Source organism: Haliaeetus albicilla, chromosome 24 (assembly GCF_947461875.1).
Source record: "Haliaeetus albicilla chromosome 24, bHalAlb1.1, whole genome shotgun sequence".
NCBI classification, from domain to species: Eukaryota; Metazoa; Chordata; class Aves; order Accipitriformes; family Accipitridae; genus Haliaeetus; species Haliaeetus albicilla.
Window position 1 is genome coordinate 16,908,430 of NC_091506.1, and position 25,219 is coordinate 16,933,648.

The 25,219-nt window shown below is 41.1% G+C and overlaps 1 protein-coding gene across 1 annotated transcript in view; it reads right to left on the reverse strand.

Annotated features, from left to right (window-relative positions):
- The window catches only part of RHOA (ras homolog family member A), a 26,413-nt gene continuing 1,194 nt past the window's right edge, over positions 1-25,219 (reverse strand). The window contains exons 2-5 of the mRNA XM_069812352.1: positions 7,754-7,911; positions 5,625-5,745; positions 2,278-2,408; positions 1-1,279 (exon numbers count right to left, since the gene is read on the reverse strand). Coding sequence (XP_069668453.1) covers positions 1,106-1,279; positions 2,278-2,408; positions 5,625-5,745; positions 7,754-7,909 — 582 coding nt within the window. The 5' untranslated portion in view covers positions 7,910-7,911 and the 3' untranslated portion in view covers positions 1-1,105. The remainder of the gene's footprint in view (positions 1,280-2,277; positions 2,409-5,624; positions 5,746-7,753; positions 7,912-25,219) is intronic.

A 25,219-nucleotide genomic window follows, 5' to 3' on the forward strand; every position in this document is an offset into this window, starting at 1 on the left:
TACAGGGAGCTTAGAAAACTGCCTTTATTCTATTAGTTGTTGGAAAAATGAAAATACAGAAAGAGTTTAGTCGGCTGCAGAACAGCAAGAAGTTCACAGGTTAGGAGTCTGATCACTACATGGTAACCAAACTTACACAAAAAGTTTCTTTTTTTTTTTTTTTTTTTTTTAAGTTTCGAAACTGGGTCCAGCAATGAACTTAAGGCAACTGAACAGTTCAGAAGCTTTGAGTGTGAGCAGGCTGTCTTTTCTCATCCCTACAGCACGTCATGGAAAAAACTCCTCCTGGGTGTGCAGACCACTCAAATCATTCAAATGGGTCAGACTCTTACAAATGAACAGGGGAAGAGGATCAGCTGCTTTCCATCGGACTTTATTTTCAAATACAGTTTCTTAAAAAACCCAGAACACCTTAACGCAGAGGTTACAAGTAACAGTATTAGGAAATCCAATTATACAAAAAATACTACATCTAAGCTGGGGTAAATAGATTTATTTTTGGTAACATACATTTAAACTGGCACTAATTACACAGTAACTAAAAGGTAACTAACATGAAACCACAGAACCCTCACTTTTCCTTAGCTGAATGGGACTTGGTCATTTCAGAGTGATCACATTTTCAAACTAATGTTTTACACCACTGAGCCATGAAAATCAGATCTTCCTAAATGTGATAGCACTGAAGCTACACTTGATTCCACATACAGCCATGTAACTGTTGTACTCAATTAGAATAGGACGTTAGTTATAAAGTAGTTACAGACCAATCCTCTGTGTTGACAGCTTTTTCTCTTTCTAGAGAGAAGAAAGAAGATAGAGAATTGTCTTCAATTAGCGCCTGGCATATCCTGTGAGTGCAGAAAAGGTTTGTTAGAGGAATGTTGAGGTTAACCTTGGGTGCACAGATGAATTTGATGCAGATTGTTATAAAAATCATGGTTGGCTTCTAAATACTGGTAGCAAGATGACTCGATTTTTAAATCTCTTAAGTAAATTATAGATAATGAAAAAGGCCAGTAATCATACACTAAGATTAATAAACAGCACTTCAAAATTACTCAAGTGCAGGGTGCTGCTTTGGCCATCTTCCTCTGGCCACACTTTATAAGACAAGGCACCCGGACTTTTTCTTGCCACGCCGGGCTTGCAAAGCAGCTCTAGTGGCCATTTCAAAAACCTCCCTCACACCGTCTTTGGTCTTTGCCGAACACTCCATATACCCAAATGCACCAATGCGGTTTGCCATATCTCTTCCTTCTTCGGGTTTGACAGGCTCCTGTAACAGCACAAAAGCAACAGGTGAGAACAATCCAAGACCCCACCGACGTGCACCAGTCTTCCCTTTCCCACCCAGCTTCCCAACAAAGGCAAAGGAGTTTCTGGATTAAATGCACATAATTAATTAGCTTGTTAATAATTAATTGCTCCCCTGAGAGTGATCCTTCAAATAATAAAGACAGATTCAAAATAAAATTTGCTCATCTTCTCAAGATGAAGCATGCACCTCAGCCTGGATTACAGAGACAAGCTGTATATTTGCATACTGTGCCAATGCTTGAGGACACGACTGGTTTTCTAACACCTCTGAGCTTGAAGGCTGCAAGACCCTTTGAAACTTGAGCAAGTGATTGCTTATTTCTGAGGAAACATTTATGCAACTCTTTGCCAAAATTCTAACAAAAGCCTATGAACAAATCCCAAAATTAATGCCTCAGTCTTTGTATAAAAACAAATATTATGCAACAGGAGGAAAAATTCCAGGACAGAGCAGAATATCTGCAGTCCCATACCCAAGCTGGGGGTTTCAGACTCAATCTGAAAATGAAACCTAGTGATAGGCTCAGGAATGAGCTACAGCACCTGCGGTTATCACTTCAAAACACCTACCAGCAAAACTGTTTCCTTTCTCATCCTGAACATACAAAATAAAGAACAACTTGAATGTGCATGCACTTGATGCGTTGATGTCTGCTAATTAATTCCTTTCCACCTCAGGGATCCAGCTCTCCAGCACAGAGAGCAGCTGACTGTTAGTAACCCAATATAGCCATTTTCATTGTTGAGAATGCGTTTTTCTAAAACATGAATCTCCAAATATGAAAAAAGAAACACTCAATTAAAGGTAATACATACTTTCTGGTTTCTGTCATGGCTAAGCGTTCATTATGCAGCCCATAAGAAGCTGGCAGCAAGCTGCGGATGCCTACTTAGCGCTCTGGTACAACCACTACACACTTTCTTCATTTATTGTAAGACTATCAGAAAGGAACCTGCCTGCTTCATTTTGGCCAGCTCTCGTCTTGTGTGCTCGTCATTCCTCAGGTCCTTCTTGTTTCCTACCAAGATGATAGGCACGTTGGGGCAGAAATGCTTCACCTCCGGGGTCCACTTCTCTGGGATGTTTTCTGAAAACAATAAATAGAAGTATGACTGTACTAAAACCCACTTCTGAGGAGAATTTTATTTTAAAGCTTTTACCTGCTGCCTGAGTGCTTTTAGCTTACTAATCTACACTGATGCCCCTTTTTTCTACTCTTAATTTGGGAAACAAATAGACCTGTTCTGATATTACCAAAAAAGACAAGCCCGTCTATGGTAATTTTAAGGCTGAAGGACACCTGACCTCTTGGCTTCTCTACATCTGTCAGTAGCTACTTGACAAGGGTTAGCATAAGGTACTTCAAAGAACAGCATGCAGAATTCTGAAGTAGAGTGTTATGGAATATTTTGCTTCAAGAGGAACATTTTATTTATCTCTGGAAGCTAAAGATGGACACAATCCTGAAGCGTAAGTTTTTACATGACTTCTTCCCTTTAAAAAGCAACATCAAACAATGACTCCGAACTCTCCCATTAACTGTAGCAGAAATGTTGTTCTACACACTAATTACAGATGCACAGAAACAAAGACATTGTGTAAGTCATTTGCAGATTTGCCATTTCTCCCAATCTCTAGCAAATGAATTTATGCTCATATACAAGAAACTTTTTCCTCCTAACTTCCCTACATGACTTTTTAAAAAATGGAGCAGCAAATGGAAGACCTGAGGGCTTTTGAAAGCAAAACCTTGATAAATTCTATATAGCAGGAAGTGCTGAACAGCCCAAAACACTTGGCTTTGCTTTCAGAAGCTCTCAAGACATCTGAGATTCACTGGTGGATGTACCTGCAGGCTACATAACCCCCTTCTATCTTCACAGAATTCCATTCAGCTTTTGAAGAGACATTCACTATTATGGCATTGTTTTCTTGCTTGAAAGAACAACTTAGACAAGCATTTTGAAGCCAGTTTTTGCACTACAGCCGAAACAGCAACTCTGCAGCTGCACCTGGAGTGCTCAGGGGGTGCCAGCCTCTAGATGCTGCACACCTGAAGAGCCATCTAGCAGTTCACTGCTCCCTCCACAGCTTCCAGGGACACAGGCGCCCTGATACTGGTGAGCAGGAAGGGAGCAGAGGGAGGCAAAAATAGCCAAGATCAGGCTTGACTTAATTAAACCCCCTTCTCCCTCTGCCTCCAGGTTCAGTAACCCATCTTGTTTTCCAGGGCGGTCAGTTAGTTAGCTCTCCAGCTGCCAGGGGAGTAGCACGTGCAGTAGCAATAAGCACAGCTCAAACCTTGTACATAGGCGTTAACAGCTGCACCAGGCATGACCACAGCACCACTGCCAACTAAACCTCAAATGGTTTCGGAGGGAGACAAAGACAATGAAAGATGTATCTAAACACAGGATCAGGTGGAAGTCATGAAGATAGAGATCAGGATTTCCCAGATACCAAGCTGGCATTGATTTTTCTAAAAAGACACTTTCACACCCAACTGCCTGTTCAATGGCTGCTACCCTTCGGAGGCAAGGCAGGAAATGAGACTGAGCAGCCATCAAACGTTACCCTGGTCAGACTGTAACACCACTGTAACATCTTAAGCAACATTTTGTTTGCTCATTTACTCAAACCTTCTGTGAACTGTGGCAGGAATGGTATTTTTCAACCATTGCGGTAGCTGCATTCAGGACTAATCCTTCCATTAACTGTATTTCTGTGCTTCCTGGATCCTTTTTGTCTCATTCTTGTTTCTTCCTAAGACACAACTCTGGGAGGCAGGGTTCATCCATAAGATAGAACAGAGGTGTAGTAAAAAAGCCTCTCTAAGGACAGCTTGCAGTGATTGCGATCACCCTGGCAGTAGAAAACTCCAAAGGATTCAGTGGTTTAATACATTTAAGAGAGAACTGGTATCCCATTTGTGAGTGCCAGTTAAAATAATTTGATGCCTGTCATTAATAGACAAAGCAGAGGGGTGTCTCACTTTTCCTGGCTAGGAGCTGCCGAACGCACGGACATAATTTTGACCCATTACAAACACGTACCAGTCAGTCACTGTACAGAAGATTCTTGTCAGAGTACAGTTGGTCACACACACACAGAGAATCCATGTGCCTAAAGATCTACCTTAATGTTATCTGCATTCTAATAAGAAACCTCACAAATAGCCACTAGTGAACAAATCCCACTGGTGAGAATCAAAGTTCCAGAGACGTTGAGTCTTAGAAATAAGAGTATCTCTGTCTCCTGCTCCTTACCCTCCTCAAAAACGTCTTTGTAAGATCAAATACATCGATCTCTATGCATCAGATTTATAAATCAATCAGTAAAGATTTCAGTCTTGGACTCCACACAGAAGAGGTTCCCATCTAATACACAGATTTTTGTAAATGTATGGTTTTGGAACTCAGAAACCATATATCAGGCAACTCTTTTCTTCTCTTTTCTCCATCACAAGCAGATGTCAGTCACTGGAAAGCAGTGGAAAGTATAAGGAAAGTATAAATCTCCAGCCTCTGATCATTTCCACCAGTGAGAGAGCCACCCTCCAGTGTAGTTCTAGCCCATTTTTTTAAGTCACCAAACAGAGAGCAAAAAACGCCAGGTTATTTGGGACCAATAACTCAGGGTGTTTCAAGCTGATGTCTCTTGAATAAATGGGAAAGAGGGGGGAAAGGGATGAAAACACAAAGCGAGCTTTCCCATTTACATAGAAATGAAGTTACGCTATTTCCCTGGATACAGTGTGGTCTTGAGTGTGTAAGAACTTGCAATTTCCAAGGAGAAATTAGAAAAAAAAAAAAAGTAAAATAAAATCAGAATTTGGGTGGGCCATGCCACTCGGTGGACACCTTATGTACTCACAGGGCTCCTGGACACAGCAGAGTGCAACTACAGCCTCCCTGTTTGCTTGGGGTGGCCAAGGCAGCACCTCCCAAGGGACAAGCACACCAGCACTCTGCCTTGGCCCACCAGACAACGTTGCCGGGCTGGGGGTGCTGATATAGGCCAGGGAGCTGCCTCCCTGCTAAGTGTTGCTCAAATTATGCAGCAGAGCCCTGGGTCAACACAGTGTGCTGCCGAGGCTTTCAAAATGCCACTCGGCATCGCTGAAGAATGCAGGTTCCTTTAAGATCTTAATGTCTGAAAACTATACATTCAAACCAGTATGAATTTTGAAATTCGGAATGCTCTCAATCATTACAGCACATGAAAATATATTTTACAGCACAATTTCCAAGGGGAATACAGAGACACAGAGAAGTTGTTCCGATTCAATTAGTGATCTACTTACCTAAACTATCAGGACTATCAATTGAAAAACACATAAGTATAACATCAGTATCTGGATAAGAAAGCGGTCTAAGTCGATCATAGTCTTCTTGTCCTGCTGTATCCCACAAAGCCAACTCAACCTGCATAAGAAAGGTAAGGCAGTTAGCCAGATCACCAGGGAGGTTTTGATTCAGAAGCCAGTAACCCAAGAGAAGTGGATAAAATATTGCAGTCAACACCACTCAAAAGGAAGAGACGACAAGACAAACCACTTTGACAGGAGAAGTATTAAAAATTTTACGTTCCATAACTCCAAAAATCTTTTCTTTATATCCACGACCAATGTTAACTCTCTGAAAGGACATAAAAACTACCAGCAGAAAAGCAAGATGGAAGAATTGAAGGGAATTGGCTCCAAAGGGCTGGGAATCTCTCTGATAAGCATTCCAGAAATACCAGTTTTCAGTGAAAGCGGACTCTCCAACTATGTGCTTTTTAGGATTATGTACATTTTCAATTAGTTTATAGCTGGAACCTGTAGTGACTAAGAAATGTCAAGATCAGCTGACATTTCCACAAAAGAAAATGCAGTGCTTAAGCTGCTCATGCAATTTTTATTTAGATAACGGCTGCATATAGCTGATAGGGCATGACTCCCTGTTCACCCATTTAGAGATGCAGAGATTCAGGCAGAAGGGAATGAGGAAGTTTGACTAGGTTACAAAAGAGAGAAATGGATATAATACATATTTTAAACAGTAGTCCTTAGAGTCTAAGATACAACATAGAAACTGCAGAAACTGTCACTTGGGGGGGAAACGTGATCTAATATTGGTCTAAAAAGTAAATTTATTGTTTTTTTTTTACCCATTCATATCACGGGAGAGAAAACCTCTTTTCAGACTCAAATAGCATGAACTATCATGACTAAAACCCACAAATAATCCATGCCTGCAACAGAAGAAAATCAAATCTAACATAAAGCCCAAAACTAGCTCAAAAAGTTTTTGCTCAAATCAGGATCGAAACTGAGCAGTTTCAATCAATCTGTCACTGCATTTGAACTAGAACTGACTGAAAGATGTTCTGACGGCAGCTGAACCCAGAGCAAAGGCACATGTCACAGCAAGGGGCGAAACAGGGAAGCTCAGCACAGTCAGCATAAAAACCTGCCACACACTTGACATGAGGACCCATGGCACTGAGGTCAGCTCTGTGTGATTAGGATAACAACATAGACATATGCCATGGTTGCTTGAAAGGGTTTGAAAATAGTTGAGTTTTCAAGGTGCAAAGTTTCTGCTTTGTGTGCTTTCAGAGTATCCTGGAAAGTGACAATTTTACACATCACACACTGCCCTGCATAACATAAGTGCAGAAGACAATCTATCTGGTGTTCAGAGAGCAGCCTTCTGAAAACTGCCTCTTGGAGCAGGAGTCTGGCATGTTTATTTGTTTGGCAAGCAAAAGGACTCAGAGGTCACACAGATTGAAAACTGATTTTCAAAGTATTTAAGACTAAAATGAAATATTTCAATTATTAATTTACTGAAGTACAAACTAAAAATGAAGCTCAGTGAGCTGTGGGTACACTTGGCTGCTAAGAATTGCATTCCTTCAGACAAGTAGGACAGATGACGTTGATGTACACTACAAGAATCAAATCCCTTTGAAGCTTGTCAGTCATCTGTTCTGAAGAGAATCCTGCACATTGCCAGGAGTGGGTATGAACACAAGACTCTCTGCAGGAACTAGTCTTTGTTAATCACAATACCAGGTCCCTATCAAAACAGGGACTCCACTATGCAATTCCAAAGGCTAGTTAGCCCTGTGTTCTCAGTGTGTAGGTGTGTCTTTGAATTGCTCCATCCCCTCCACCTACTGCAACATTTTACTTGGAATAACTGTATGTTCTTTAGAATCTCAACTTGTATAAGGTTAGAAACAGGTTGTTAAGCAAACATTGGATATGAGCAGGTTCTAGCAAGGCCAATATTTTTTCCACAGGAACATGCTTAAGATTTAAAAATATATTTACAACATAAGGACTAAGCATGTGTACTAACCACTTACTAAAGAAGCGTAGAGATCTCCACACTATTCTGAATAAATTCAAGTTCATTTTGACTGTTACAGAAGTGTACATACCTGCTTTCCATCCACTTCGATATCTGCTACATAATTTTCAAAGACGGTGGGAACATACACTTCAGGGAACTGGTCTTTGCTAAATACAATCAGCAGACAGGTCTTTCCACAGGCACCATCACCCACTATAACCAGCTTTTTTCGAATGGCTGCCATAGCTGAAAAACAAAACGACAACTTATTAATTCTTCCACTACAGTTTTTAACTGAGATGCTAATAATTAACAACCACTAATTTTTCAATTAATAAGAACTTTTAAATTGGGTCTACATGTCCATTACAGAGACGGACAGATATCTGGAATCACGTGAGTTCAAATTCCCATCCTTTTGAGAAAAACATTCCCCAGCACTTGTCGACATACTGGTGAGCCACTGGGTGCAAAAGTAATAGAAAGGAGAGGAGAGCAGCCTGATTTGCCATTTCTTGACCTATTCTAAAGTTTGAGATGGGGACATCCAGAGATAGTGAGTGAGCAAGCAGCACCGTCCAAGAGCACCTTCTGAAAAGTGTCTTCTAGGTAATCAAATAAGAGGCGCTTCCATTCAAGGGCAGTAACATTTTCTTGTCATGCTGAGTTCTCTGAACCACAAAGTGCTGGTCAGCTGGACTGAGGAGCATCTGCTGCCACATCAGAGCACCAACAGAAGGATCTCAAGGTAACCAGCCTGTTCCTCGAATCACAACCACCATACTGCAAAGGATTATGGAAGGACACATCCCACTCCTCAATCCACTTTCCTGGACATCACTGTTACCAGGTTAATATAGCCTGCTATCAGCTTACATTAAGTAAAGGGTGGGACACAGAGGGAGACACCACCATGGTGCTCCACACAGGTCTCTGCTCTTCAATGTATTGATCTGTACCAGGACCATACAAATCCACGGCTTGCTTACTTGCAACTTTGGCCTCAAAAAGACGGTGCGAAAGCTTGAAAAGGTTTAACAAAAGCCTCGAGCCAGGGTGGGACTGAAGGAGATGATTGTGTTGGATTTGGCAAATTTCTACAAAGTCACAAGTGGCCCAAGTAGTATGACTGTTCATCATCACTTCCCACAAACAAATGCGAGGGGGGTGATACAAAGATAGTAGAAAAAAGTTCAAGTCCACTAGAAGGCAATGGGCCTTGGGAACTCCCAACAAGAGGATGTTATTGACACAAGAAATTTATACAGGACCAGGCAAGTACATGGCAGAAGCTTCCTATGTGAGTTAAAGAATGCAGAAACTGCATCTGCCTTAGAAAATCTCCATAGTAAAAGTACTTTGAGGCTGAGAGAGTACTTTGGGAAGCACTATAAATGTGCCTGCTTTCTTCTTTCTTTTCCCTAGGCATTTATTTGTTACCATTGCAGGAACAAGCCAGAGATTTAGGGACTGACTTGGCTACAAGGGACTGGAATGAGGACAGAACCATAACTACTTTTTCTCCATAACATAAAGGGACTCCGGGGAAGCCACTGAGTCATCCCACAAAGCTTCCTGGAAATGGAGCAAACAGCAACACCACCATAATACCTACCATTGCATGATCAAAATACCACAGAGAGAGCACCCTTGTAAGTTAACTTTTGCCATGACAATCTCAGTACAAAGCTCTCTGAGGATGACTAGGGATGCTGGCAAGGAGACAAGGGCTTGAAGAAGCACAGAAGAGAATTAAAGCACATAGCAAAAACATTTTCTCCTCTCCATCTCTGCTCTTGCCTTATGAAATTAAGTAAAAAGGTAGAACTAACCATCTAAAAGCAACCTTTAGTACTATTAGGTGATGAAGCAGCAGTTGATATTAGAGAGATTCTGTACTTCTGCTCCAGGTGCAAACAGAGAAGGACCATTTCAGCCCATCAAGCAGCAAGGGCTCAAGGACTTGTAGAACACAGCTTTGTCAGACACAACTGCTCAAGTAATCCAAATCTATTTCTAAAACGGGCTTCTTTCACCTTGTGAATATATATGTACGCACATTCAAGTTATTTACCTTCGGGATTTGGGGTTATTTTTACATTTGTGGAAGGTTTAAAATGATCCAAGCTTTAAAAAGGTTTTCTTTCAGTGGTTTTAGATAGTTTTGAATACTTTCTAGCAATGGTAATATTTGATTTTTACAGAACTGGAAATCATCTGTCCTCTGCACCCAGTCAAGATCAACTACTTACACGTTCTACCTACTGTCAGCTTTGTCTAATCTGCCCTTCAAAACTGTAATGCCGAGTCCTACAAAACGTCTTTATATTTACTATTTACTATGAGAAACTTTCCTCCAATGTGTATTCTCAACCTTCTTTGATGTAATGTAAGCCCATTACTGTTTATCCTATTTGTCATGGGCATAGGAGTACAGATTATTCCCTTTCCCTAGTGCAGTTGAGAATACATGCCTTCATTTAGTCTTATCTTCAGGCAAAACAATTCCAGTTTATTCATCGTCTTCTCTGTAAATCATATTTCCTAGGCTCTCCTGTTGCTCCCTTCTGGGCACAGTCCAATTGGCACAAATATACTGAAGCATGGAGCTCAAAAGCTGAATCCAGTATTTCACCTTGGGCTTTACGAACATTAACTAGAGCTGAAGGATTATTTTACTGACCTGCCAGGATATACTGTTGCTTAAAACACCATCCTGGAAGTGTAAAGTGTATGTCTTTCCGCCCCCCCCCTTCCTCCCCAGCAGACAACACTGTTGATACATTCAGCTTTTAAATCATGATTAACTCCCAGATCTTTTTCATTAGGACTACTACATAGCAAGTTGCTCTCTACTCAACACAGCTGAATGTTCTACTGTCATGCTTTCATTTATCCTTTCTCTGACTGATGTTTTATTCTACCTCCAAGTTCTAGTTCTGTCCTCAAGCTTAATCATAGCCTCAGATGCAAGTTTAATAATCATGACTCCCAGATAATTATCTGGGTCATTGATGAAACCACACTGGAGACAAAGTGGCTGGATGACGGAATGGGATAACCTGTCCTTCCTCAGTATCCTCCCTCCTTCTCCCTTCTGTGCTAGCAGCTGGGGCTCTGGCCCTTGATCACTTGTGTTACCTGCAATAGCACCTAGGGTAGGTGACCTTTTTGGCATCACCTATGGATAACTGTCTTTTTCTGTGGATTATCAGATCAACTCTTCCTTTATCTTCCTCTAAATACTTCCATCACTCTAGATATTTTTTTTAAATGTTCCTTGCCAGTTGAATCTCATTTTATGCTTTGGCCTTCTATATACTTATGCCTAAGGTCTCCAAGAAAACTGCAATTCTGTAAAAAAAAAAATAATCATCATTTAATATAGTGCTTTCTATAAACTCTTCCCTAAAAAAACAGCTTGAAAATTATATATATATATAAAAAATTATTTCAGAGTTTTATTTGATCTCTTTCTTGAGAAAAGCCTACCATGAAACTCTCCCTGCCTGATCTTTCCTGAGATCTGTTGACATTATTTGGATCCAACATGGAAGACCGCTCTGTCAGTCAAGGTGCCCTTCAGCAGTGTATGCTCAACCACTTCCTTCCCACTGCTTGGGATCCACCCCGTGAGATTCTCCCCCGTTCACAGTCTTTTATGTGCAGGACGGTCACCAGGACATCTCAAACCTGCTGAACAGTCCCCTCCATCTAGTCCACCAAACATCTAGGTAATTAAAATTCCCTCATCACCAACTTCTAGACAATCCTGCCAAGATGCTCACAAAAAGCCTCAAACACCTTATCTTCTCTTGGTGACCTATGGCATCCTCATCTTTTTTACTGTGGTTTCACCTTCCAAAGCATTACCACAGAAGAATTTCTTCTGCATAATATCCTTGGAACAAATGTGTTGTATAAAATTCAATTCAGGATGCAAAGATCACCACTTACATCACTGAAGCTTTCACTTACCTCGAAAACCCTAGGAGTTGCTTTTGATTTGCTTACCTCAAGCATTCCCCATGGCATGCAGCACAGGCTGAGGATAATTTGTTTATGGACCTCAACACATCTTCAGAAACAGCTCAGATTATAAATGCTGGGTAGTCAGAGATGCCCTCAGGATGTCAGGTCTGATCTCTGGATAGACCCCTCCATCCACCTCGGAAGGAAGTCACCAAACATCACAACCACTGGTTTCTTCCTGACACCAGTGGTTACAAACTTTACAGCTTTACGGTACTTTAAGTTTCTTCTCTGCTGGTGAGGTTGAACCCTTACTTGCTGCCAGAACAATATACTTCACTTCTATTCAACATGTGGATGTTCAAGGAGGGAACACTGCTGTTGGGCATGCACCCAGCTTTCTTCTCTGTACCGCTGAAGGTCTCCATGTGTATGGAAACTGCTCTAGTGGTGCTACATGTCCAAACCCCCCATATGCTTCAAATTTTAGCAGATACCTGGTCATAGCAACAGCATCCCATAATCCGTGCATTAAGCATATTTACAAGAATAATTTCCTAATTTAGAGAACTCAGTGTACAGATCAGCATCTTTTAGCTAATTATTTTTAGTTAAAATAAATACACTCCTGTCCAGTGGGTAGGTATAAGGGATTTTCAGGTCTGGCAAATACTCAGAAAAGCAACATCTCTGTAGTACAACAGAGAAAAAAAAGTGATTGCTTATAACGGAGCTACATCTTAGCAGTGCATATCACAAGGACAACACTAACAGCATTCACAGCAGTTGGGTCTTTCTGCTGCATTTTTACATGCTCTGGTTTTCTTAATCAAGTATTCTGAAGCCTGGAAATACATCAAATTTGGACCAGCTGTATGTTTTGACAGGAATCAAAAAGCACTTTGCTAGCCTAAAAAGTTTCATTTAAGATGTATGCTACTTATGTTACATGCAAGTTACTATTTGCTGCAGTAAAACCTGTCACCAGTGAGTATGTGTCTACATTTAGAGGTAAAAAAAAAAAACCTGTATGAACTACCTAAAGGATATTACAAATAGACCAAATCCAAGCCACCACTACCTCACTGTAACTGTAACTCACAAGTACTACACATTCATCCTTTTATGCAATGCATAGAGCTGGGAGAGACCAATAAATCCAGAAAGCTGCTGGAACAGCATCACTGACAATGCACACTGAGCAAGAAATATTCTATCCCAATTAGTGTAACAGAATGGCTGCAGTGATCTTTTAGGGGAATCTGTGCCGTCTTCTGCAGCAAGACGACAGATATGCAATTTTTCCTACTCTTAAATAAACCACTCCTCCCACCTTTGCATTTATAGGATTCTTAAAACCAGCTAGTCTCCTAGATTCAAAGTGGAAACTCACAACATGACTCAAGTGACTCATCTGAATGGAAGAGATTCAATTATGACATTTCCTCAACCTAGGCCAGTGCCTTTCACAGGTATTACAAGAGCTTTAAACATCGTTTACTCAATCCCACTAACATCACAGGAGGTTACAACACAAGGAGCTCCTGTTTGCTGAGAGTTGCCACACTAATATCCTTGTTACATGAGGCTGCTATTTCTAAAGTGCAGTGACGCTCCTAAACTCATGCAGCATAAAGCCCTGCTTGTTAAGAGAATCTAGCAAATACTCCAGAAGAATGAGAAATGGGGAAAATACTTTTTTCCATGTCTTAAATGTACTCCCCCCCCCAAGTATTATTGTTTACTGCAATGGAATTTGCCTCTTCTCTTCAGCACGCTATTTATTTTTCCAAGGAACAACATTTCCAGTGCCTCCTCTCCTGCAAATCCCAAGGCCACACAGCATGAGTGAGGATTGTGGACACACTGTTGACATTCTGAAGTTGGATAAACTGGTAACAAACATGCCAGGTTTGCCTGTCTCGCTCTGGATTTCATCCTGGAGAAAGTAATAAGGTGGAAGAAACAGCCCTTTACCATCGCATAGGTATCCCGACTAGATTAAATTTCAGTTACCAATCAGTTACTACCAACTTCACATTGTCTGCTATATCATACAGGCAGATCTCTTGTATAATGCACAGTTTTGTCAAAAAAGATCTGGATTACTGCATATGTGAGCAAGCACTCAGCAGAAGCAGTTCAGCAGGACTATTAATGATGTTTCTGATGCTGAGGGGGAGAAAGGCCTTTAAATTCTTTCCCACCTAATTTTGTTGAAGTCCTTAAAACCAAAATGTTGGAAAGCGAGGATTTTGAAATCTTGTAAAGACTGCTTTGCTGCTGACTCCTCCACACTCAGCACTTAAACAGTTTGCTATGAGCGAATTACAGCCTGGCACTCTTCTCACTTGCTTCATTTCCCCCTTCATTCAGTCAACCCTGTCCTGGGCCAGCAGGAGGAACAAGAGCAAGGCTGAGGGACCAGAAGATGAAGCCCTGCTCAAGTGTCCCCCATCCCAATCAGTCAAGTCCTGCCCTCTACCTACCACAGAGGAGAACTGCCTCTGCACCAGGAGCTGAACTGACTCTTAAAATATACTCACTTTTGTTCAAGTTTGAGGGGGAGGAGGAATGAGTTTCCCCAAAGACTCCAGTGATGAGGAGGACATGGATGAGCAGGCTTTTCCCAAAGTTTTCTTCTGGCTGTTTAGCAAGATCTGGCATCAAAACTGAGAACTACCAAAACAGTTTGGAGCAGAAAGCAGATCAGCCCAAAAGCAAAGAGGTCTTCTTTTAGAGCAGCTGTATACAGACAGTGAAGAAACTGAGATTGAATACAGAGCATTTGGGTGGGGGAAATGACCCAAAGACCATGAGCAGAGAATGGGGAGGGGGCAGGCAAACAGGCGAGGAGGAAGATGGCAGGAGGATGTTACTGCCCAAATCCACCCTCCTGTAGAGCAGAATCCAGGATTCCTACATCTCCCAGCTGTTTAATTACCAACAGGAGGCAAGCATCTCAACCTTCTCCTCCGCTGAAGTCCCAATGGAAAATGTCAGCAACTATACATTTTGTAATTTTTTTTTTCTCCACTATGCTTTTCATTAATGAAAGTATGTATAAGCAAATGTCAGAAACATTGCAGTTTGCTGTTGAAATGCTATTCATGCTACCTTAAATCAACTCCTTTGAGCATACATAAGCCTATGTGTGCTATCGTGCTTTTTTTTTTTTCCACATAACTCATACAGGATGAGCTATGCTCTTAAATAGCGATCGTTGTGAAGTAAAGGAAACTATGACCCCAATTCACCTCTTGCAAAAGTTGCAAAATGGGTAGCAAACAGCCAGGGGACTGCAATAAGAGTAAGAAAAAAATAAAAAGAAAAAAGGTGATTCAATCACATAAAGGAGTTAGATACAACCCATGCTTCTGCTACAGGGTTACTAAAAGATCCTGGAAGAACTACATACACCAAAACATGCTGCAAGTGACCACTTATTTATTGTTTTTATTTCTGAAGACATCCAGAATAGAACTCATCTGTACAGGTGCACTGAAAGTAAAGCCAGATGAACTCCATGCTTAGAGTGATGGTGCTCGTTTGGTACCATGTATGAATTGAAATCAAGTATTACTGGGGTAGAAATATAGTTCAATTACAAGCCACTGGAATATAAACACTAAAAACATGAATGCAGTCACCACTATAAAGGAGACAGTCAACACAGCTTATTTCAATAATTGAAATTTACTTAATTCTGTGCAAATTTGCCTGTGGACACTTGCATTCATAAACTGATAAGCCACATTATTTAAAGCATTGCTAACAAGGCCTTTGGGAAACAACTATATTTATATTCCTTACAGCACATAAAGCAGTTTGACAGTACTGCGAAACAGACCTATTTCCAACTACAGCACTATGTGGGAGTAGTTGGTAAGGAAAAGATATCTGCTGGGGTTTTTTTTGAGGGTTACATGTGAAATCTAACACTTGAAAAAAAAGTCCCAAAGCTGGCAAAGCACAGGGCAGGCTACTGACGTTGCACATTAAATGTAATCCACAGTGAAAAAGAAATTTTCTATTATAAAATTGAGGTACAATGAAAAAAATTACACAGAAGGTCAGTGTAGTAGCCAATGCGATTAAAATACTGGACATAGGTCCTTCAGGAAGGTCCTCAGACAGGGTAAGGAGAGCATTCAGCTTTCTGCTAGCAGTTTACTCAGACTGTGTGTTAACCATGCTCAAGTCTGGCAAGTTTTACTAGTTTGGGAAAAGTGCTTTGCAAACATAGCTGTGTATTTCCAGAGCCAGCTTTAAACTGGGAGCAGTACAGCTGTGTTACAACCCTAGCTAATAAACCTCACCAGGTCCCAGCTAACTCCACAAATAACCAGCTCAAGCCTCTTTGTACCACATCACCAGAACTGGGAGCAGTGTCAGCTTAACTGCATTAGGTCTTAACAACACTGGTCCAGTGCCAGCCCTGGTGAACCCTTAATGACTGATGAATTTCATACAGTCATAAAGAGTTATCCAGAAGTACAAAATTGGTGTTTCATAGGCATGGGCATACAATACATTTCAGTTAAGCACAGTGTGTTGTTTATGCTGCCTCTACGATGGCTGCGATAGGGCAGGAGATACCTCATCCAGCACAAAGTCTGCCAGTACAAAGTTTTTGAGGAAACCTAAATCGGCAGTCAGTACTAGATCTGTGTTGTGTGTCACGCAGACGTAGTAGGTCTAATCTGAGATATCATGTGAAGTCTCAAAGCTGGATTCATCCTATCAAATTACAGCCTTTGCCCTTGCTTTCCTCTTCAGGATAAATCCTGTATGACAACATACAATTACTCTGACTCTCAGAGAAGAAAATTGCTTTGGATTCTGATAAATTTTCTTGATTTCTAACCACCACAGTAAAGAGCAAAACATTTTGCTTTGCTCTCCTTCCCTGTAGAGCCCACCCGCCTGCCCTTTACAGGAACGATGTGCCAGCACGATCAAACACTCCCAGGAACACACGAACTATCTTTTGTTAAAACGCCCAAGCCATGACCTGTGCAACCCTCTATGCCCAGCACTGTGCCCCACAAACAGCTACAGCACAGACACTGACCAAGGGACCAACTTGTCCCTGCAGCTCAACTTACATTTCCTACATCCAGAGACTCACAGACTGTCTGTTACTACAGGTCTACACACATATAAAAACAGGTACGTTGGCTTGGGACTTAGGTCTCTCCACCTCAGGGCCTGGCATTCAGGATCAGCTCAGGAGTGAATTCCTACAGAAAAGCAGAAGAGGAAAAAGGAACCAGAAGCTTCCTCCTCCATGCTCTCCAACCTCTGACCATTTTCAGCTCAGGAGCTTCTTGGGTCAGATGTGGTTCTCATGAATTTGGTAACCTCAAAGAGATTTCTATTCCATGAGCTTGTCCAGACTCCCTTTGAACCCACATAAACTTCCAGCACTCACAACATCCTGTTGGAGGGAGTTCCCACAGCTTAATTACACATTGTGTGTAAAGCCACTTCCTTCAAATTCAAGATTGTCCCTATTAGTTTCTTTTACTGCCTCCTAACTCCGAAATGGAAAGAGAGCGAACAGTGTACCTTGTTCACCCTCTTTCTGCTGTTCACGTAACAGCGTTTCCAGACTGAAGCATCCTAGCATAGAGTTGGGGGTTTCTGTGGTTGCGGTTTTGTTTTGTTTTTAATACTTTTATACCTCTGACTGTAGTGACTGGCTGATCTATCAGCTGGCTGCTCCTAGCATAAGGAGTAACAAAGTGGTAGAGGTGTCATGGTGAAATGCTTCAGCCAGGAGGGTCCTTGGAAGCCCAGCAGCACCAGACTGCATACCTTCCCATCCCACGTCATCCATCACAGCCCCAAATGCACCGGGGCTGCTGCAACACAGGCCCCAGGGGCTGGAGCCCTGAGGGACACCCCCGTTTTCACAAGGGTGTGCTGTTATATGCACTCATGCCATATCAGAGAACCACACCCTGAGCTGTGTTTCAAGTGCAAGCAAGCTGCAGCTTGGTCATTCCCCAGTACATGTTTCACTCCTTGCATTAATTTGAGTGTGGAGTTTCTTGACTTTAAAATAGGCGACAACAGAGAATCCCCTACCATGCTTCTTGCTCCAGCAGTTAGTTACATTTTCTGCATTAGTGATGAGGTTTTGTTTGTCACTTCCTCATTTATTTGGCCTCTGCAAATTTCTTCATACTGGTATTTTGTATTTCTTCCAGGTGATCAGTAAGAAATACAGCCCAAGAGCTAACTCCTTCATGTTCTCACTAGACAGATTCACTTGAGTCTCCACTTGGCTTTTAAAGCTGTCCTCTTTCTACTAAATTTAATGTGAACCATATTGATTTTGTACTGGCTTAGTTTCTCACTGAAAATGACGTGCAATTAGTGTCAAGTGCTAACCGAAGGCTAAGATGAACACCTGTACTTAAGAACCAAACTGAAACAATTAACACTAATTGTTTCTATTTCCCCCAGTCCAGGTTGAGTGACATTGCCTTAATTCTCTCCTGAACGCTTTGTTACTTATTCCATTATTGTACCTGGGATTGATGTCTTAGTCTGATGGGATTATAATCATTAAGGTTGTCCTACTTCTCTTTATTATTACTGCATATTAGCATTCTTTCAAACTCCTTAAACTGCTGCAGTATGTAAAGAACTTTCGGGAAAAAAAATATTATATAGAACCCCTCCATTTGCAGGCCAGAGATCTTCAGAGCTGAGATATATATCAAAACAGAAGTGTCAATTACCAAGTCTGGTCAGATTAGGCATGCAATATCATTTAACCTCTTTTTATTTATTTAAAGAGATAATAAAAAAACCTTATTACAGGTATAAATAACTGGCAAAAGATAGGAAACCAGACAGAAAGAAATGCTCAGCCCTCACAGAAGACCACCAGTAGAACCTGCACCGCTTGACATTCCTAAATGACCTGAAAAAGCAAGGAAAAATAGCAATGCAACAAAATTTACTGATGATGCCAAAAGGTTCAGATAATAAAGGCAAGGGCTTACTGTGATGAATTTCAGAACCTTAACGGACTCTGTGCCTAAGCAATAAAATTTGAAATAGATAAATATGAAGTGATATACAAGGTAAAAACCAGATTCAACTTCCTATATGAAATGATGGACTGGGAGCTGATCGCTGCTACTCAAGGGCAGTATTTTATGGTTATATAGTTAATTCCTTTAAAATACAAGCTCAACACTCTGAAGAGCTAAAAAAAAATTTTAAAATTCCATTATTAAGAACTAGGAAGAAATTAACAGAACGGAAATCATTAAGCTGATGTAGGAATCCACAAGCACGCCTGAATCTTTTGACTCTGTGTGCAGTTGTGATCCTCCCCACGCCAAAAGGCTATAAAGGACCTGGAAATTACTCGGAGCAGGGCAACACAGATGATTGAACTACAGAACAGCGTCTATATGAAGAACAACTATGGCAGAACTGGAAAAAGGACAATCTGGAAGAGAAGCAACCAAGAAAGAAAATGCCTACAGACACTTCTCTTAAGATCCTAAGCAGCAGTGAGAAAAGCTTGAGCCTGAGCCTTCATCTTTGAAACAAGGACAAGGGTACACGGGATGAGCCAGGTTCAAAGCAAAGGCAGGCAGGCCTCCCAACAGGGCAGATAGCAAGGCTTTGTTGTTTCTACCACATTTCAACTTTTTAGATCCATAATTTCTCAGTCATGGGTTTCTCCTGGAGCTCCCTTTTTCTGCCAGTTACTTTACATGCTTTTGAGCTTCTGTTTTGTATTTTCTACTTTCAGTTTCTACTTTTGTCCTATTTCATCTGCAGGACTTTCTTGCATTGTTTAAGTGCAAACAAAACAGATGCCTTCATTTCCTTTCCAAGTCGGGTTATTTAATTCGCTTTCAACACTTGATTGGGGAAAAATATTGCAAAAGGGGGTTCCTGAAACATCTTTTTTAAGCCTGTTTAAGCCAAAATGGTTAGAAACTAAACCAGCAATACGTGCTAGCAAAGCCCTCTGTCTTAACACTGTCACCATGCATCCTGTTTTGCAAACACCAAACTTATCAAGGTCCTCCTGGTCTACTACAAGTTTTCTTTGTTCTCAACTATCTGCAAAGTTCACCCCTATGCTGTTCACCTCCCTATTTCTATGTAATTCGTAAATTAACACCATTTCAGAACCCAAGGAAGAAGACTAATTCCAGCATTTCTCCCCTGCCTTACTCTACCATGACAAGTCCCTCTCCAAGGCTGAAGGCAAAGCTGGGACTACGGGGGCAGAAAGCAGTATTTTGTCCTCAGGATCTGTGGCTGCCATTGCTGTCCTTCCACTCTCACTTAATGTTCTTGTTACTTTGGCCCTATTGACTAGATCTTTGTTATCTATAGGTACCACGACTTACGAGAGCACTTCTCTTACGCAATACTGAGTCCCAAGATTACTTTACACAAAATGAGATTAGGGCTTAATATTGAGGTAATTATAGTAGATCTGTGGATTTCCACTCATGTGCAATCTGCAAGATGCTTTGCATTTGTGCCAGTTTTTTTCTTGGTGTCCTCTCTTCCCAGACACCTCCAGCATGTCAAATGGGATGTCGGGCACCCACACGCTGAAAAAGGCAGGCTCTGCTTGGGCAAGATGGCTCTGTCTTTAGGTACCCACTGCTGTCCCGTAGCTGGCAGCAGGAGCACGTATGGACAAGAGAAACTAAGTCTTCCAGACAACCATCTTTTTATATGCATAGCTGACACTCTTACCAGTGTTCCCCCTCTTCTCCCACCACAAGACATCTGTTGAGATTGCACTGGTTCAGATCAAACACCCATCAAGTCCAGCACCCTGCCTGACACACACAGGTATCTCAGATGACTAAGAGTAAAAAGAGCAAATGCACTGATATCTCTGCAAGTGTACTTCCTCAGTTTCCACCTTGGGGGTATTCTTAGTTTTTTTTAATCTTTGTGCTCAACAGCCCATTTGATAGCATTTTCTTCAGTGATTTCATCTGTTTGATTCTAAAGCCATGTAAATCATTGTCATTCAAAGCACTCTGTGGCGCTGCATTCTGCGGTCTCAGTACGGACTGTGGGAGAGGCACCATTGGTTTCAATCTAGACCAGACTATGCTCAGTCATGTCTTTGTCAGGCTGAAGGGTTCAAACCTTTTTAAACACCCCTTGTACAGAATCCATTCCTTATCCCTGACCATTCTTCTCAGCCTCTTCTTTGCTTTTCCACTTGTACTGCATCTCAAAGTCCATCTTCCTTCATGCAAAACCACAGTAATCATTGTGCTACAAACTGAGAGCCATGATGCTATCCTCCGTTTCCTTCTTTATTCCCTTCCCCAAAGCCCCTCACATATGCTCATGTGATCACTGTTGAACATTAAACTTGCATTTTCATAGAATTATGACAAGCTCTTCCTCCTAAGTGGCAATAATTAACTTTCACCCCATGGGTGCATAAACAAACTAAGATCCCCACCCCCCAACTTTGTATTTATCTGAAACAAATTTCATTTGACATTATACTGCCTGTAATTCAGTGTCAGAAGGACGAGCTGCAATTCTTCCTAGTCAGCTCTTGTCTTTTCTTCCCTTACGACCCCACACCTTTCTCACCATTTATGAGTACTCTGAACAGTATAGGTATAACACAGATGCCTATTCTTCTCTTGTCCCAAACTTCCATTCTCTGTGCTTGTTGAGTCATTAAAATATTCCAGTAGATTTAAGCAGCACCGTTTCCTTTGCAAAAGCCACACTGATTTTCTCCCACTGTAAGTTGTTAGTCCATCTGGTTACTTTTTTTTTTATAATTTTTTTTAAAAAAGGCATTGAACTCTGTGATATCCTGCTGAACTATCTTTAAGAACTGCTACCATGTAAGCCATCTTCTATTTCTCCAGCTTCAAGGTATTAAGTGAGAAGTTACATAGCATAATTAATAAGTCGGTCATTTCAGGCCCAAGTTTCCTTTGGAACCCTTGGGCAAGCACCATCTGGTCTTGGCATTTTGTAACTGTATTTATCACTTTGCTCTAAAAACTTCTTTGCTGACACTTCAAGCAGAGACAGATCTTCCAATGAGTCCTGTTCCCCATAAAGAGAATTTCTGGCATAAGAACCTCTTTGGACTCCTCCACAGTAAACAGGAATGCACGTAAGTCATTTAACTTTCTACTGATGGCTTCATCATCAAATATTTCTTTCACTTCTTCATCATCTATTGGCCCAGACTCCAGCACCTTTCTTGCTTCTGATGTACTTGGAAAAGATTTTTTTTTTTTTTTTTTTTTGCTGTTAGTATGATGTTGCTCAGAGTCTTTCTGGCGGGTCCTTCTATTTTTCATTTGACTTGCCAGAGTTCACGTTCTTATTTACTTTTCTGGTCAACTTCATGACTTGAACTTTCTGAAGGCTGTATTCTTATTTCTAATACTTTCTTTATCCCAAACTGCATGCTCGTTCTCATCTGTCAACATTCCACAGTATAATTTAAAATCTTCCCAACATTTTCAATTTCAAGCGCAGAAGCCTAGTTCTGCTGTGGTTTACATGGAACCCAGCCTTTCCAAATAGCTTTTGGACTGAGGTTGAAAAAATGAGCCAATTCACTTTGTCAGTACCAAGTCAAGATCCTACTGTAAGACAGCCTTCTCATCTCACAAAATTTCAACAGAGCACACAGAAGGTGAAGAATAAAGAGCCTCCAGGTGTAAAATACAAGAAAAATGAAATGTTAGCAAAGAATGCAAACAGAGATAACTAGTCGTTGGAGAGCTGCTAGTTCTTTCAAACCACTGACACACGCAAAGACAACCTTCCTTACAAGTGTGAAGATGAGGAGGAGGAATCACTTTGTGCACATCCACACTAGCGATCTGCTCCAAATGTGACAGTTCAATCCGTCAGTACACCATCAGGTGAGACAGAACTATTTATTGTTGCAAAGCACCGCTAATTAACTGAACAAAGAAATTGAATTCAGCCCCGCTTCTGATTAAAAACAACAATAAAAAAAGAAAACAAAAAAACCATAACTGTCAGACCTTGAGGAAAGAAAGACTTCATATTCATTGTGGGTGTACTGCCCAATTTTACTCAGTATACTAGTGACTCTCCATCTGCTCCTTCTGCTAGGGACCTTGGTCATGAAGGCTGGTCAGAGAAAGACAGTGAACCTTGTTCTGATTATTTAATTAGATGATTCACTTAGGAAGGACTGGCTGTTGGCTGTGTGTACGCAACAGTGGATGGCAAATATCTTAATTAAAAGGTGGTCTATGGATATCTTAGTTCTTCTGCTGTCTCAAATGCCCTTCTCAAGTGAAAACATCGTGACAGGAAAAGGACAGAAGAGAGGATCGACAGAACAGAGTTGCTCTACCAACTCCAATTACGCTTTCTGTAGGTTTTATTCACAGTTCAGAATGAGGTGAGAACAGAGATCACATCAAGGCCAGAAGGCACCCGGACACCTAACCGTGGTGGAAAACGGCTTAAAGCAAGGATAAATTAACCAGTGTCTTTTGGGATATTTGTGCTTATTTTTGAGATGATCCCAAAAGTAATAAGCAACCACCTCTTTCTACTTAGGTACCTAGCTATTTGTACAGTGTCTGGTGTTGCAGGAGAGGAATCACACCAATAAGCAAGGAGCAGAGGATTTCTGCTGTGCATTCAGGTGTGTGCATTTGCATAGCTGTATCCCCGGGAATGAAGGTAAGCTGTCATTTGGTGCATTTATTTTGCACAGCACCATTCTGTATTATGGGGTTTCACCCTTATCACTTGTTTACTAGGACAGACTCATCATGGATCAATTTAAGATTTAAAGGGCAGGCTGGCTAGCCTTTATCAAGATGCTAACTTCCTCAAAGCCGCTGATTAAACTTTTCCTCCACATTAGTTAAACAGCATTTGAAGACAAATCGTAAGACAACAGAGAGGTTCAGGAGAATTTAAATGGATGTGGAAGAACACGTGAGCCAGATGAGAGTCTAGTGTAAAAGATAGCGTCTGAGTGGTGACTTGGAAAGAACCTAATGACATCACAGCAGCAGGGAATAAAATGTTATGGAGAGACTGAATGGGAAGATATAAGAGGCTAGTGAGAAGGTAATAGTCAAGGTCAGAAACTTCTAGGGTGGAGTGGACCTCAGCAACGGCATAAAGAAGAGCCATCAGGGTTCAGGGCAATGTAAATACATTGAGAGAAAAAGATGAAGCGTAAAAAGTAGGAAAAACAAGAGTTATCATTAAAAAAAATAATGAGGAAAGACGATGATATTTCCAAGCCCCTCCAAACTATCAAGTTGTTTTTATTTGGAATTTGGTTATCTGAAGAGCCATCGCTAGTCCTACATCCTGGTGGCAGTTAAGATCATTTAGGATGTTTTTACTGTCAATTCCTGGCTCAGAGAACTCCCCGCCTCTGGCGTTCAATTGCTGTGGCACTTGGCCAAAGCGTGAGTTTGGTGAACTAGGAGGGATAACATTGAGAGTTGCTCAGCTTAGCCCTGTGACTGAATTTCTTCTGCCCCTTGTGTGAAGGTGCATTTATGTCTTCAGAAATTATTTTTAAAAAACGCCATGTATTCTAGTGTTAAATGATACAAATCACCCATTAAAATTAATTTATGTCAAGCATTTATGCTGAATATGCTGTTAAGCACTCCAGTGAACTAATTAAAATGAAATAAGGTTAATGGCAATTTTTCTTTTTTTAAACATGCAACCTTGGTCCAAATCAGAGCCAGAATTAGTCTGCATATTTGAAACAGAAATGCGAGTGCTGTGTGGCTGGAGACCTGGGTAAGGCCAGAGCAGGGCAGGAGGAAGGCACCCAGATGCATTACAATAGCCTTCAACAGAAAATAAATATTTTCACAAACAATCTTCTCGGGGAGGGAGAGACTTCATATTTCCCTAACGAAGGAAAAAAAAACCCAAATAAAGCCCTTGGAGAATCTAACACTTTGAGTCACAAACAGCATTTAGGACAAGTAAAACTAATTTTTGAGATTTCTGAGATAAAAAGAGGGTAATAAAAGTTTGCTTTTAGAAGTGCACTGTTTTAAAAATCACACAGACAGCAGAATTGTTACCTAGTCTAAGCTCTGTCAAAAAGAAAAAGCAACAACAAACCTAACGTTCCCTAGGAAGGACTTAGGATTTAGTTTTCTCCAAATCGTGCATCGCATACAGACAGAGTGGGTGGGAACCACTGCTCATGAAGGGTTCCCTGCCACAAACAGGTGAACTGTTCCCCGGGAGAGAAACAAAAGCTGGATATGAGGCAGCAACTAAAAACAAACAAACCCTGGTTCCAGACACCTCACAGAGACAGACTTAAAGGGATATCAAAGTAGTTAAGGCACCATTTGACTGGGGACAATAGGCTGTCCTGAGTCTCTGTAACAACTTTAGCTCTGTAAACGTCTGTAATAAGTTTGGTGTTTGGTTGGGGTTTTTTTGTTGTTTTGGTTTGTTTTTTTTTAAGACCCAAACACAACTGAAATAGTTTCGAGGCTCCTCTCGCCCCTGAAGGAACGGGTTTCCTGACAAAGAAGGTTTAGGTAGC